Source organism: Adiantum capillus-veneris, chromosome 17 (genome assembly GCF_014529385.1).
Source record: "Adiantum capillus-veneris isolate H3 chromosome 17, ASM1452938v2, whole genome shotgun sequence".
Taxonomy (NCBI): domain Eukaryota; kingdom Viridiplantae; phylum Streptophyta; class Polypodiopsida; order Polypodiales; family Pteridaceae; genus Adiantum; species Adiantum capillus-veneris.
In genome coordinates, this window is record NC_140947.1 from 141,169,352 (window position 1) to 141,185,768 (window position 16,417).

General features: G+C 44.0%; 1 protein-coding gene and 2 pseudogenes across 1 annotated transcript; 2 read left to right on the top strand and 1 right to left on the bottom strand.

Annotated features, from left to right (window-relative positions):
• The first annotated feature begins 204 nt into the window (after positions 1-204).
• Positions 205-947, top strand: LOC147438200 (uncharacterized; annotated as a pseudogene).
• An 8,539-nt stretch (positions 948-9,486) lies between these two features.
• LOC147438201 (uncharacterized) lies at positions 9,487-11,697 on the bottom strand (annotated as a pseudogene).
• A 1,340-nt stretch (positions 11,698-13,037) lies between these two features.
• On the top strand, positions 13,038-16,097 carry LOC147438202 (flavonoid 3'-monooxygenase CYP75B137-like). Its single transcript, XM_086487507.1, has 2 exons — positions 13,038-13,980; positions 15,431-16,097. The coding sequence occupies exons 1-2, from the start codon at positions 13,057-13,059 to the stop codon at positions 16,076-16,078; spliced, it is 1,572 nt and encodes a 523-aa protein (XP_086343633.1). The 5' UTR covers positions 13,038-13,056; the 3' UTR covers positions 16,079-16,097.
• Positions 16,098-16,417: the final 320 nt, after the last annotated feature.

Here is a 16,417-nt window from a genome sequence, read left to right on the forward strand (position 1 = left end):
CCTACTATGCACAGCTCTAGCATGTTGTTCATATATCAATGCATCAGCTGGTTTAGCCTTGCACTAAGTGCATCAACTATGACGTTCAAACCTCTCAGATTGTGGTCTCATTGTTGGTGTCAAGCAACCATAGGTTAGTCTTATAATTGACTTCTGCAATGTGCTAATGCTATGCTATGAAGAGAATTTGATGGAACAACTTTGATGTCTTTCTTCAAGGTCGCTTTCATCGGACACGGCAAATGCGTTCTTCTCACACACAACTCTCGACCAGAGAATGTGCCTCTACAAGTACCCACTTGATCATGGGATTTAGTTGTCGATAAAGCCTTGTCCAGAAATGTTTTCGTGCGACCATGGACTTCCAACCATAGAGAATAATGGGTAGAGTTCTCGCAACAGCCCTATCAAGTGCACATGGTATTGTTGGAGGTGGTGTTGCGACTCAACATTGGGATTCAATTCAAAGACATCAGCTGCCTTGTCAAGCTGCAGTCCATTGTTGTAAGCCATATCTGGTTTGTTTTGCACAAGGATGCAGTGGGCTTTGGCCTACTTGTCAACTATCAAGTCGCTCTCCTATACCTTCCAAATGTTCTCCTCGGTATCAATGCAGGAATAGTCTCTTGGAACAAGAAACCACCATGAAAATGGTGCTTATGCATGTTTGCTGCCAAAACAAGAGACAGCTTCATCTTTACGCAGAGAAATGTCCAAAAGATGGTTGGAAGCCAGAAATTGAGGACATCACTACATTGCTTAAGGTATACGTTAACCTTGCAAACCTTGACAAGACTAAGCAACTACATTTGCATGTCATTGAGGTCGGTATTGACATCCCTCTCCAAGTCAATAGTGCCCTCGTTCACAGTTACATGAGATCTAGAAGCATGCAAAATGCATGCAGAGTCTTCAAGAGTGTGTGCAAGCAGGATGTCATCTTATGAACAACCTTGATCACAGGATACACTCAACTTGGGCTTTGTCAAGAGGCTTTTGCATCATTCAACCGAACGTATGCGGAGGACGAGTCTCCAAACATGTTACGTATGCAAGCATAATGAAAGCGTGCCCAGACATGCCCAATCGTGGGTCCGTTGTCATTTTGTGATCCTCCTCCTCCATGTAGTGACCGTAATCGACCCGCCACAGAATTGCAAAAGATCTAGATGCGCGCATACATAGAAGCCTTCACAGCTGCATATCCGGAAGGGCTCAGCTAGGTAAGATAGGTGTTCCTTTCCTTTTCAAGCAAACATCTACACGTGTTTGGCGCACCCCTGCAGCACGATACTAATCAGAGGTAAAAAATGTTTGGAAAGGAGAGGATTTGTGCACATTAGTCCGAGCGGGTTCGTTGTAACAAGGCTTAAGATTTACTTAGTTAGCCCAAAGTGCTCAAAACGTGTTGGAAGGTCATTGTTCTACCCTAGGGTAGTCAATTTAGGCAGCACTTTGTTTCCATCCTTTGTCAAAACATTAGAAGAAATACCAAAACGGTAAAGATTATTTCTTCTGTGGTTTTATTTCTTTTGCTAGGCCATTGGCACTTGAATTGGAATATAATCTCAAAAGATATATAGGATTTTTCCTATGGGCTAGCATTGGCCTTTAGATGATGCAAACATGAGTTGCCTTCTTTCTTTTTCGTTTGTTTTGGGCTTGCACGCTTTTAGGTTCATCTTTCCTCAAGACTTTAGCTGTCATTTTGATTTATTTCACTTGTCCAGGTTCAAAGAAAATAGGTAGTCCAAACGTTTACAGTAGATGGAATCACACTATATGCCAAGCTGAGGATTGAGGGAAAAAAATAGAAAAGTGAAGGGGTTGTTTTCAAATCAAAGTCTCTTTCTCTCTCCCCAAGCCGTGGATTCACTCGAGGTGGAGACAAAGCAAGGAAACGTCGTCTATCGTGTGCGAGGTTGGAACGGTGAGGCTATTTTTTTTTATATGAAGCATGTTGCGCATTGAGCACGGAGCCCGTGACGAGAGATGATTCAAGGCAACGATTTATTGCTCATTGTCAGGTCTTAAGTTCAAAGTGTGGGACTTGCATGGGATTTAGAAATCTCACATGAGAAGCATCAGGAAGCACCTTGAGATCCAACAATTAAGCATTAATCCATGAGTTGGTTTTGCTTGATTTATGTCTTAATTTATGTCTGTCTCACGTGAGTTGGTTTTGCTTGATTTACATACTGGGTCCTTTTGCATTTGATTAATTAATTAATCAAGCAGATTCCCTCTGTTCGTCTTAGCAAAAGCAAAAGTTCTCTCATAGCTACTTTCCACGCTGCGTTCGCCCTCGCCCCTGCCGACTGCACTACTGTTCTTGGTGGTGTTCGTAGCAATGGATCCACCTCGCCTGGCAAACAAACATGGGATGCGCAGTCGCCAGGTCTGCTGCACATAGCTTGGAATCAGCTTATGGTCTCCGTGCTTTGCGCCGCTTCTATGTTTTGCCACTGCATTCCCGTCCCCGACCCCTGCAGCTCCTAGACCCCTCCGCCCCTTCTATTTTGCCCCTACAGCACTACCCCTTTGCCATACTCCGCGAGCAAGGACCAAACTAGCTCTTGCCCCTCACCCCCTCATCAGCCCATCAACTCTTGTCCCCTCGTCTCTTCATCAACTCCATCACACTTTAGTTTCTGAGCATGTAGAGAGAGAGAGAGACCATGCTACTACCGGAGAAGAGGCAACCATCTGCTCTGTGCATCACCATGAACCGAGTCGAATGTCTGTGTCTCTCCTCGGATCGCAACTCAGCACGACCATTGCAAATAGTTCGCGATCGTGCTCACCCACAAATTCACAATGAAAAAAATCTACCCTATCGCTTTGCGCTCTCTCTCTCTCTCTCTCTCTCTCTCTCTCTCTCTTCCACGTGCGAGCGACGTACCACACAAATCCTAATGAGAACCTTTCAAAAAAATTAAAACCAAAAAACGAGTTTGGACAACACACGATTCTACCTTGTTTGGAAAACAAGGCTTGTCTTTTCTTTTCTTCTTCACTCACTCCAATGCGAATCTCGGTTGATTCTCACTAAAAGAAATGAAAAAATGATTTGAGAGACATGCTTAATGGCTCTATTTTCACTTTTCAATACACAGCATCTCTAATTAGCTTCAAAAGCATTCCTAATGTCTAGGATTTGACCTCAAATCGTAGAGACGATAAAGAGAAGCTTAACCACTAAGCTATCCACCTTGGCTATTTTTCAATACACAGCATCTCTAATTAGCTTCAAAAGCATTCCTAATGTCTAGGATTTGACCTCAAGTCGTAGAGACGATAAAGAAAAGCTTAACCACTAAGCTATCCGCCTTGGCTGCCCTTAGGGGATCCCTTGAGCACTAAAACAAAACAACCCCCCCCCCCCCCCCCCAAAAACCAAAAACTAATTAACGGTTTCTAAAAACCTCGTTTTGGAGACCTGCTGTCTTAATTTATGTCTGTCTCATTTGTGTGTGTTCATTTTATTCCCACAATCTTGCGTCAAATTTTGCTTCACAATAATTTGGTAGAACATCATGACATTATAATCTTAATTGACTTTAAGGCTACAACAGTTCTTCTTTTGCCTAGAGCCTAGACATACATTGGCATTTCGCTTATTAAACTTTTGCCAAAATTCAAACAAAATGAATAACATGACCATGTTTCTGTCCTAGATTACTAATGTATCTTAAGGTTTTATCGAGTAGAAACAAGGTGAAAATTCACTACGGCCTACATAAGGTTATCGAGAAGCATTTCATGATAAAGGCTTCTTTGTGAGAGGAAACAACAAGATTACTAATGTATCTTAAGGTTTTATCGAGTAGAAACAAGGTGAAAATTCACTACGGCCTACATAAGGTTATTGAGAAGCATTTCATGATAAAGGCTTCTTTGTGAGAGGAAACAACAGTAAGTGACACTAGTGACACTAGCGTTTGAACATGTGGTATCACCAAAAGAAGATAACGTTTTCTTTTTGCTAAAAAGTGTGACAACAATAAATTGTTTAGTTTACAATATAGTACAAAAGCATAAAAAATAATGTTTGACGCAATACTCAATGTTTCTCTTTAAAGAGAGGTACACAAATGTAAAAACCCTCTCACAAGTGCTTAAAAGAAATAATTTAAAATAAAATTTATTATCATTAACTTTTTATGTGGCATTAATCGGCAAGCTTTTTCCAATGGTTTAGATTTGCACCCAAAAATCCACCCTTCACTAAGGACTACTTATGTACTCCAACAAAGGGACGAGTTCTCAAAAAATTAGAAGCAATGCTTACAACAAAAATATCAAAATTAAAAAAAAACCAAACAAAACTTTTCCTCTTTTTATTCTATGGAATGGTGTAGATAAATCTACTCAATAAAAAGCAAAACCTTTTTATATGGGATATTGTAAATAAATTTTATTCAATCAAAAAGAGTGTCTTTGTCTAGTGTAGACGATCTTGTTTTTTATTGGCACTATCGTAAGGCAGGGTCTATAGGGAGGAATTTTGCTAGCATGGCCATAGGGGCTGTAGCCAATCAAGATTTGCGATGCAAGGGTGTTTTTTTTAGGTGGACGACATGCATGCGATTTCTATTTTAATTGGGGATTTACAGGTAGATTTTGAGGGTTGCTTGTCTGTCGGTTAATGAGGCGAGTACGTATAGCTCTCTTTGGCTTGAGCTTGTGCCGCTTGGCTAAGGGTCGGTAGTGCAGCAGGAAGCAGAGAAGAGCGCCAAGCACGACAGCAAGCAACAGCCCATGCGGGATTAATGTAGACGAGACGAGGAGGAAAAGGTGCAAACGAAAGTGAGACTCATGAGAGTCCATGAGTCCCCGCTCAAAGCTAAGAATCACCTTGTTGTCAACTTGTGGCAATGCACATGTATTTGCTTCATTATGTTTGGAGGAGCCTGCATGCATGCTATGGCGTCAAAGTTGAAGAGCGGATGTTCATTGAGAGAGGGAGCCGTAGGTTGTACAGAGGCAATCTAGGCGATATCCATACTGCACACGCCTAGCAAGGCATCATCTTTGCATCCTGTCTACCTCTAATTGTGTTTCATTTTGTGTTTAAAGCCTGCCACTTCAACCCCAATTCCAGCACGACTCAACTGAATATAAGGCACACCCAAATTGCAACTGCTTTGACTAAGAAAATTTCAGGTTTGCGGCAGCGTTCTGTTGTGTTTTTTTATGTCTTGTAGCGCTCTTTCTCTCTGTGCATGGAGTATGTTCAAAGAAAATAACATTGTATTTCTTGAGGCGAGCAAGCTCACTGTGTTTCTTGAGGCGAGCAAGCTCATCAACACCAAGATTATGATCAATGTGGAAGCCCGTTGCAACTCTCAAGTCTATGGAGCCAGCTCTACCCAAGATCTTTGCGTTGTTGATGGAGGTTTCAATTGTCTGTAAATGCTCATCAAAATGTTAGAAGACAGCGGAGAAACACAGAGTGAAAACCCTATGTAAAATGCCGTGAAAAAGCATATAGATGGTTATTTTCTCCAAACACATATGTAGGTTTGGAGCGTTGTGTCGGGAGTACATGACCAGGCGGATGAATGTGACAGGTTTTAAAGCGAAGGTGATTGATGAGCTCGACGGGTGCTTATTAAGAACATACAATAAAAATCGAGCAAACAAGAGAGCTTCATGGACAGATGTTGAGGTTTTGATCATCGGTGCAGGCTTCTCTGGCCTTTGCATGGCCATCAAGCTCTTGCAAGCAGGCCACACCTCCTTTGTCTTGATCGACAAGCATGTAGATGTGGGAGGCACCTAGCTCATCAACCGCTACCGATGCAATGTCTCCTCCCACCTCTACTCCTCCCTCAATCGTAAACCCTTCTGTTACGCAGACGGAAGTGAAATTTAGTGCTACATCAAAGATTTGGCTTCCCATCATAGCGTCCTCCCTCTATTTTCTTCAACTCGGTCGCTCCCTCCGCTGCTTGGGATGACAATGTTGCCCTATGGAACATCAAGAAAGAGGTCTGAGACTCACATATATATGCAGCATTTTGCATGATGAAAAGAATGTATAATGAGAATGTAGATATTGGTGTGGTATAATAAAATCCTATGTTACCTTCTCTTTCGGTTCAATGTTGAGAAAATGGCATTTGGATGCAAGCAAGACTGTTGCTATGATTGGCACCGGAGCTAGTTCATTACAACTTGTGTCAGAGATTGCTCCCATTGTGAAGAAGCTCTATGTATTTTAGTGAAGCCATACATGGATTTTCCCCAAGCTAAACCTGACGATCCAATGGCGATGCAGGCAGCTTTTCATGGAATTCCCCTTCCTCATGTGCCTCTTCTCTTGGCTGTTGTTCCTGATGCAAGAAATGCTAGGGTGTCTGCTTTTGGACTTAAAAGGTACGAGGAGGGTTGCCCAAAGAGTCTCAACCCCTTGGGCCACCTTGAGGCATATGCATGGGATAATCGAAGAGCTAGACATGAGACAGAAGTTGTAGCCCAAATATGAACTGAGATGCAAGAATCCTCCTCTCTATCTCATTCTACCCTCCTCTCACTCGTCCCAATGTGGAGCTAATCGCCGATCATATTCTAGAAATGCACCAAAACAACATCCTTGTCGATGCGGCGGCAGGCGGAGAAAAGGCGCGCTCTCTTCAGACAGTCATTATCATCTATGCAATGGGCCTCTTGCTCTAGTGTTTTAGAACGCTGCAATAGAGAATACCACCCACTTTTTGTCTTGCGCTTTTAAAATGTGGACGTCCACAACTACTCCTACACACACTGGTTCTCCCACCAAGGCTCTGATACCATGCCAAAGTCGACAATACGGAGGCGTAGAGCAATAGGAAGAATACACGCGCGCGCGCGCGCGCGAGAGAGAGAGAGAGAGAGAGAGAGATTGTTGAACCAATCAACTAGGCAATGAAATCGATAGGGATAAGGTGTTCCTTATATACTAGCCTGGGGACCCTTAAGTACCTCCTTCAATAAATTATCCTATGCAAGACTTTGACAAATACGTGAAATAAATACTAAAGCCAAACAAATATTGCGATCACATTGGGCTATTCACTTGAGATGTTGTAACTTTAACAAGAGGGCCCCTTTTCTTGGCATCCAATCCACTCCCAACTCCCCACGTTAGGGCCTCCCTCTCTTTCGTTCTTTGCATTAACTTCCAATCCCTCTCCTTATGCCACGTGGGAGGGGCCTCCAAGATGCATTAGATATAATGGAAGACATCGAAACACAACCAATTAAAAAAATATTCAACATTCTTTAAGTCTGGTCACATAAGCTCAAGAACTTGCTCCTCAGCTGGCTATAAACAAGTCCAAAATAGAGAGAAGTCAATCATCATGCAAGTCACATCATCTCAAAAGGCACGTGAAGAAATATATCTTCCCTCGTAAACCGTAGGATATCCACTTATTGCTTCAAATTTGCCAAGATTTTCACGCCACAAGGACAACCACCATACTCGGGTAACTCCTTTTCTTTACCCCCTCACAAAATTTAACCCGCTATTTTTTCTAATTATTGATTTTCTTCTTAATCTGATGAAGGGGCTGTATAGCTCAAAACTAGAGTGCTTTGTTAGCTATGTTCCATCGAACTGAGATCGAACAAAATATTGGAAACTGAGAGAGTGAGAGAGAGAGAGATTTCATGAAAGAGTGTTAGATTTTTTTACCTGAGAGTGTTTGGGATACCGATCGTCGTGGTTTAGTGGTGTACCTCCGCATAAATTGGTTACCAATTGTAGTGCTTCAAAGAGGTACCTCGCCAAAAACCACAAGGAGTGTTAAAAGTTTTGTCAAGCTCAATGTTCATGATCATACAAGATCTCAATGTTATTAATTGTTTGTTGTTCCATTTTTATGTTTTTTTTATAAAAAAAACATGCAAGTCTCCTTGCATGGGGGAGTTTGCAGAGTCCTCCCCAATTTTTATAATACGAGGGAACGTGCCATTCCCACGACAGCGTGCAATTTTCAGTGTGTTCATTAACTGCATTCTCAGTATCAAAAATTAGAAAATGATAATGCTTACTCACCGCGATTGAATGTATGTCGGCAATGGACTTCCTTGCATCAACGATGTTGGGCATCTCCTGCACTTAACCCGCTGTAAGAGACGACATCCCAGGGAGGATATCCTTAATGAAGATTTTGTGCTATTGTGAGAATACCACAATTTGTATATATATCGATCAAACCACCACCAAGCATGAAATCGTACTCCCAACAAACGTTGACATCTTGAATTCTAATATCTATGGCTGTGTACGTGATTGCATCTGTTGACCCGCATGCCTTCCAGATTCCTATGTAGACGTAGTTGATTGCGCCTAGATAGAGACCCTTCCTGCGATCTTGTGGCGGCGTTCCGCACAACAAGCTTGCATAAGGTCAATAGCCTTCAAGGTGCAAGCATAGGTGAATGCATTTGTAGAAACGCCTTCCGTTTGCATCTGCTTCATGTTGTGTGTATGATGGGGAAAGTGCATTCCAATGCTTTGCATCCACTGAAAATATCGTAGAGCTTTCTGGCCCTGCACTTGTTGCACACATCCCACAATCAGTGCATTCAAAGAGGCGACATTCCTGGCAAGAAGCTCCTCAAGGAGTTTTTGTGCTTTGTCAAGCGCACCACATCTGGCGTACATATCGCCCAAGGCATTGCCAAGCACCACGTGACTAACAATATCAGTCTCAGTTGTTGTGTCCATAAGAGCATCTTGCGTAGAGCTACTTGCCTTCGAGATGCACGCATAGGTGATTGCATCTAAAGAGAGGTGCAACTGGAAAGAGGCCCTCGTGTCGCATCAGCTGAAAACAGCCTAGACCTTTCTGGCATGTTCTCGTTTGCGCACATACCTGTTTTTGAATAGCTTGTGACTGACGAGCACTCTCATCATAAATTCTCTCACCCATGTCAACATATTACTAAGTCTTTCAAGATGCTAGCATAGGTGCTTGCTTCCATAGATGATTGCATTGGAGAAAGGCCTTCTGCTTGCATATGCTTAGAATAGCCTTGACGAGCTTCCTTGCCGACATCCTGCATCGATTCAAAGTGATTACCCATCTTGTGGTTTTTCTGTGAAGGTACCAAGAAAGAAGAAAGGAAGCTGATCCCCTTTTTGCATTGAAAGGCTGTAATTCTGACGATTTCTCAGTTTGCGATGAGAGAGACGCCAGAGGGCCGAAATTGTAGTTTAGAGCATGAATAGCTCAATAGCTATACGTCTTGACAAGGCGGCTGATGAAGGTCATAAAAAAAGCGAGCAAGCACTTGCCGTTGGATGGTCGATGCCATTCCAGATAGGAAGCTCCTCAGCCACATTTTGTGCTTTCTCAAGAGTACCACATTTGACATACATATCGACCTAGACAATACTGCCAAGCACGACATCTTTCTTTAATAGCCTCCGACTCACAATATACTTCTGAGTTTTTGTGCCCATATGAGCATCTTGTGTAGAGCCACATGCCTTCAAGGTACGTGAAAAAGGTAATTGCATATGGAGAGAGACCCTTGCTTTGCATACTTATCGACCAAGACAGTGCCAAGCACGACATCTTTTCTCAACAGCCTTTGACTAACAATACAGTTGTGAATTTTTGTGCCCATATCAGCATCTTGCTTAGAGCTACATGCCTTCAAGATGCATGCATACGTGATTACATCTGTAGACAGGCACTCACTTTGCATCTGCTGAAAAAAAACTAGAGCTTTCTGTCCCTGCCTACGTGGGACAAATCTTGCAATTTGTGCATTCCAAGAGTGCACACTCCAGACAGGAATCTTCTCGAGCACTTGCGTAGAGCCACATTCCTTTAAGATGTAAGCGTAGCATTCAAGACGAAAGTATAGGTGACTGAATTTTGAGAGATACGCTTGCTAGCTTTTGCGTCCGCTGAAAACAGCCTAGAGATTTCTGGCACTGCTCTTGTTGCGCGCATCCCACAATTAGTGCATTCCAAGAGGTGACATTCCGGACAAGAAGCTCCTCAAGCACGTTTTGTGCTTTCTCAAGTGCACCACATTAAGCATACGTAACGACCAAGACAGTGCCAAGCACGACAGCTTCCTGTGCCCTTGTCGAGCATATCCTACAATCAGTGTGTTCCGAAAGACGACATCCCGCACCACATGTGGCATACATATCGACCAAGGCATTACCAAGCATGGCAATTGTTGGCAACGACCCCTGACTAACAATATCATAGTGATCTTTTAGGCCAATATCAGCATCTTGATGCACACTTATGTGATTGCATTTGGAGAGACGCCCTCACTTTGCATCCCCGTTGAAAGCAGCCAAGAGCTTTCTAGCCCTGCTCCTGTTGCGTGTATCCGGCACTGAATGCATTCCAAGAGACAACATTCCGGATAGAAAGCTTCTCAAACACATTTTTTGTGCTTTCTCAAACACACCACATTTAGCATACATATCGACCAAGGTATTGCCAAGCACGAAATCTTTCTAGCCCTGCTCTTGTTGTGCTTAGAGCCACATGCCTTCAAGATGCATGCGCAGGTGATTGCATCTGCTGAGAACAATCTAGAGCATCCTGAAATCACTACATTCCAAGAGTCCACACTCCGGAATCTGGCGCTACTATTGTTGTGCACATCCCCAATCAGTGCATTCCGAGAAGCGACATTCCAGACAAGAAGCTCCTCAAGCACTTTTTGTGCTTTTTGAAGTGCACCACATTTGGCATACATATCGACCAAGGCAATGCCAAGCACGACATCTTTCTCAAGCGCACGAAATTTGACATACATATCAATCAAGATAGTGCCAAGCATGACAACTTTTTCCAACAGACTCTGACAAACAACATAATTGTTTTTTGTGTCCATATCAGCATAACATCTTTTTGTGTCCATATCATCATCTTGTGCCACATGCCTTCAAGATGCATGCATAGGTGATTTCATAGGCTCTCCCTTGAATACACCCCATTTGGCACATGTCGTGCAACAATAAGTGCATACCAAGAGACCGCATCCCATCCCGATCCTGGAGGCAGTTGGAGTACGTAGGTGATTGTATCTGGAGAGAGGCTCTCGCTTGGCATCTGTCGAAAACAGACTACGACCTTGCTACACGATGCACGCTAGTTGATTGAAGTTGGAGTACGTAGGTGATTGCATCTGGAGAGAGGCCCTCGCTTGGCATCTGTTGAAAACATACTACGACCTTGCTACACAATGCAAGCCAGTTGACTTCCTTCTGGGCAGAAATTATGCTAATGTGTCAACAATTAGAACCCCCAGAACACTGCTCAGCTCCAGACCAGCTAGAGGTTCATTCTCCAAAGGCTTCTCACGATGTCCCAAGTCAAAATGCCAGCAATCACTTACTGCACAACCATGCAATTTCTTCGACAACCTGGAGGCACCGTCAAACCTCCGACCATTGCCACAACTCTGTACGCAAAGCTGCTAAATCCATGATCAAGATTTCACCGTAATAGTCACAGTTGAAAACAGACTACGACCTTGCTACACGATGCACGCCAGTTGACTTCCTTCTTGGCAGAAAGTCTGCTAATGTGTCAACAATTAGAACCCCAGAACACTGCTCAGCTGCAGACCAGCTAGAGGTTCATTCTCCAAAGGCTTCTCACGATGTCCCACGTCAAAATGCCAGCAATCACTTATTGCACAACCAGACAATTTCTTCGACAACATGGAGGCACCGTCAAACCTCCAACCATTGCCACAACCCTGTACGCAAAGCTCCATCTATGTCTCATACAACGGGGAACCCACAATCCTCCAGCTATGATCAATACATGAGGGCTTTGCAAGCCCGAGAGCAACACTATGGCCGGGTCTATAGTGGTCGACGTCACTAGAGGAGCCAACTCGGCTAAATCCAAGAAAGGAATACAATCGCCTTCGACGCCCCACGCTCACCCGAATGGCATACAACAAAATGGGCTCGAGTCTCTGTCGAGAGACCAGCCGAAAGCCTCTGAACCGGCTCGACACTCTGGCTCAGCAGAGACCAGGTGGAGATGCAAAAATGCCACACAAGGCGGAGAGCAAAAGATCCACAACCCCCTGCGGGTGAATTCCAATCCACAGCCCACTGCGGGCACCGACAAGTAACCAAACATAAGATAGGGGCCTTGCGCCCGAAGACCTGCCAACTGTCCGAACTGTCTTGCACGCCACAAGCAACCACACGGGATCTGCTCCCCGCGGTTCCAACCTGCGGCTCCAACTGGCCCCTTACAGGGCGCTGACTGTCATCTATGCGCAGCCCTCACAGAAGGGCCTGCTTGCTGCCTGCGTTTGCCACCTGCTATGCTATGCTTTTCGCGGGAGGTCGTGACCCGTTTTTTTTAGCGCTGTACAACGCTGCAGTAGCTTTTACAGTAGCTTTGATGCGCTGTTTTTACAGTAGCGCTGCAGCCACGTGGGCTGCTGAGGGGCCAAGGAGCGGAACATTGACACTTCGCTAACGAAGTAAAAAGGAAGATGCGATGTGGCTGTTTCTTTCTTCCCTGAAATATTGATGTGGTTCATTACTACTTTTTTTTTTTTGGGGATAGAAGCATAAAATTCATTACATATTATTGCTTAGAGTTCACAACTATCAATATTCTGTAATTCAATTACTTTTACTAGTCAAAGTTTAGTGTTTTTTTAAGATCACAAGTTATATTACTTGTTATTGTCGAGCACCAAGCATAAATTACATCTATTTAACTTCTCGCATGTTCAATTCAATAACATTTCTAACTAGCAATTCCAATTTTTAATATCGGAGGCAGTGCCCTCGTCGACTATAGACGACCTTGTTTGATAGGCTGAGAGTTGAAAGTCGTCGACTATAGACGACCTTGTTTGATAGGCTGAGAGTTGAAAGTTGAACAGGATCACAGATTCCAAGCTTTCATAAGAATGAAACATTTTGTAAAATAAAGATTCAAATGAAACAGTGAGCGACACATGGATGCTTCTCATTCCTCAAGCAGTATAGATAAGATATAGAAGATATATAGTATAGATAAGGAAAAAGCTGGACGGTGGAACCTGAACATGCTGGGCAATAGAGCAGAGATGCTTACAGCGCTTGCACTTCTCTTGCTACCGGCGGCACTTGCGTGCCTGGTAGCGGGCATTGTGTGGACAAGAAGGCGGGGGGCCGAAAGCAGCGGGCGACAAGAGCAATGGCAGCTGCCTCCGGCACCGCCAGGAAGGTGGCCAGTAATAGGCCACTTTCATCTTCTGGGCCCGCTGCCACACCAGACGCTGGCCGAGCTAGCGAAGCGGCACGGGCCTAACCTCATGTCTCTGCACCTGGGCTCGGTCCTCGCAATCGTGGCCTCCACGCCCCAAGCCGCCCAGCTCCTCCTCCAAAGCCACGACCACTGCTTCGCCTCCCGCCACCGCTCAGCCGCCACCCTCCACCTCGGCTTTAACCGCTCCGACATCCTCACCTCTCCTCCCTCCGCTTACTGGCGCCGCATGCGCCAGCTCTGCTCGTCCGACCTTTTCTCCCCCAAGCGCATCCTCTCTTTCCAGCCCATGCGCGCTGCTGGAGTTCGATCCCTCCTCTCTGAGATCCTCGCCCATCGCGACAGCCCCATGCAGCTGCGGCCGGCGCTGCTAACCACGATGCTGGATATCATTGCTAAAATGGCCATCGGACGGAGCCTATCGCGGGTGTCTTGCCATGCCACGGACCTCATGAGTGAGGTGATACATCTGCTGGGCGTCTTCAATTTGGGGGACTTCATACCTTGGCTGGCTTGTATGGACTTGCAGGGCTACGAAAGGCGCTTGAAAGCGGTGGCGCAGCAGTGGGGCAGTCTTCTGCAGGGAGTTCTTGACGAGCGACGGTGGGCGGATGAAGGTGACAGGAGGCATAGTGGCAGCAGCTCAGCCATGGGGACTGATGTGCTGGATGTGCTGTTGTCATTGCCGGAACTGACGGACGACAATATCAAGGGAGTGATAGCGGTAACGAGAGAGAGAGAGAGAGAGAGAGAGAGAGAGCGCAATTTGCAAGCACCTTCCAAGGTCGTTGTTTGTGTGTGAGAGGGGGGACGTTTCGAAAAGGTCGATTTTTAGAAATTGAAAATGTATTAAGAAAAAAGAAAATACAATTGTGGCGTCAAAGGTCTGTTTCAATTGCATTTGAGTTGTGTGTGTGTGTGTGTGTGTGTACAAAAAAGTGTGTGTGTGTGTGTGTGTGTGTGTGTGAGAGAGAGAGAGAGAGAGAGAGAGAGAGAGTAGATCAGAAGTCTCAATGTCGTGGAAAATGATTCCCAGAGATACCTCAAAGATCTAACTAAGGAGTCTTGAACTCAAGATCTCTTGTGTGTGTGTGAGAGAGAGAGAGAGAGAGAGAGAGAGAGAGTAGATTCTAGAAACAAACTTATTTTCACTTGATAAGCCTAAAAAGGTTTTTATGAACCCTCAAAGACCACAATCATTGAAAAGAGGGGGTAAAGACATAGCCCAAAGTGGATGTCTATTGTCCACAATTCCTACAGAATTTGCATCCACGTAACCAATTACACTAGTATCAGCTTTGCATGATAGAAGAGCATGATAGATTGGGGTGGAGTGATAGCAAAAGATGCAATTCCTTATTGTATACAAGAGGGTAAAAATAAGTGAGTTAGTAACGTTAGTTGTGGGAAGCCGCTTATGTCTTGCTACAGACATAGTGGCTTGTACCCATCAACCTCCCACTTAAGAATTATTGTTCCTTATGTGAAACTATGGACGTATATGCAATGATTGAACGATGGAAGTTCCTCTATTGGATGCCCATAAGCACTCAATAGTGTGCAAACTGTTAGAAGATTTGTAGGGTCACCACTATAAGAATCTTGGCAAGTTGGATGTGCTTGTCCTTAAGAACTCCGGAAATGTAGTGATATCTCACATCAATGTACTTGGTTTTACATGAAAAAACCAAAATTTTTGTCACTATAACCATCATAACGTGAAACTAGATCCTTAAGAGTGATACCCAAGTCTCCCAAGAGGCAAGCAAGCTATGTTGCTTCTTTCTTTAACAGGGTACTACATAAACCTAACATTGAAAGATAATAGTGGGCACATCCAATGTCGTTGCAACGTGTTCGACCATGAATGTTGTTCAAAAAGTGCAAGTCCTATCTCAAACATATCAGCATTCATAAAAAAATTGGCCTTTGGTGTTTTTTTCATCAGCGAACATTCAACATCCTAGCTATGTCCTTTTTTGCTTGTCTAGTTGAAACATAGTCTAGGTTTATGCAATGCATCATAAAGGTAGTTTCACATCTCTCGGTCTCTTCCTTCTTTTTGCTACTTACACATTACATATTTCAAAGTCTCAAAAAACTTAGTGAAATTCAGAAGTAAATTGTAGCTCATATGCTTCTAAATCATTTTTTGTTTGATCAATTTCTTGTAGAATATGTTTATGGGAGGTACAGACACTACAGCGATTACAATTGAATGGGCACTTGCTGAGCTTCTTGCCAATCCACCTACCTTAAAAGCTCTTCAGAATGAGCTTGATATGGTAGTGGGAACTACAAGATTAGTGGAAGAAGAGGATCTAACCAACTTGCCTTACCTTCAAGCAGTAGTAAAGGAGACCATGCGGCTTCATCCTGTAGGTCCTTTCCTTGTGCCACATCAATCGAGCCAAGCATGTGAAGTGGGTGAATACAAGATACCAGCTGACACACGTGTACTTGTGAATGTGTGGGCCATCGGCAGAGACCCAAATGTATGGGATAATCCCTCACGATTTGATCCAAATCGTTTCATGGAAAAGGGAAGTTACTCACATGTAAATGTGTATGGGCGACACTTTGAATTGATACCCTTTGGCTCTGGTAAGAGAAAGTGCCCTGCTCTCTCGCTTGGCCTTTTGAGTGTTCACTTTTTTGTTGCTAGTCTCGTACAAGCCTTTGATTGGAAGCTCCCATCTACTTCTCCTATTGTGGATTTTGAAGAGAAATATGGATTGGCCGTTACTTTGGCTTCCCCATTATGTATCATACCTTCTCCACGAGTCGATAAATTTAGTGTTGATCGGTGTTGTTTAAACTGACAAACCTTTATACATGTGATCACATGACTAATATGGGACAAGCTATAAAGTAGTTTCTATCACTTTGTATCAAAATTTACGTAAGTTTCTGTAAGAACAAAAAACTTACGTTTTGAATATCCATGGTGCCAAATTACCTTTGTTTATCTCTAGGCCTAGAATTTGAAGGAAAGATTCCTTTTTGAATGAAGCTCCAAAGGCAAAAGTCTCACGCCACATCAACCCCCCACCCCCCAAAACGAGCTGCCATGGAGACCTTACTCCCTTGCCTCCTAACCTCGCGACCATCGCACTCTCGACCTTCGCTTCCAACCGCGCCCTCCACGTTCACCACTATAT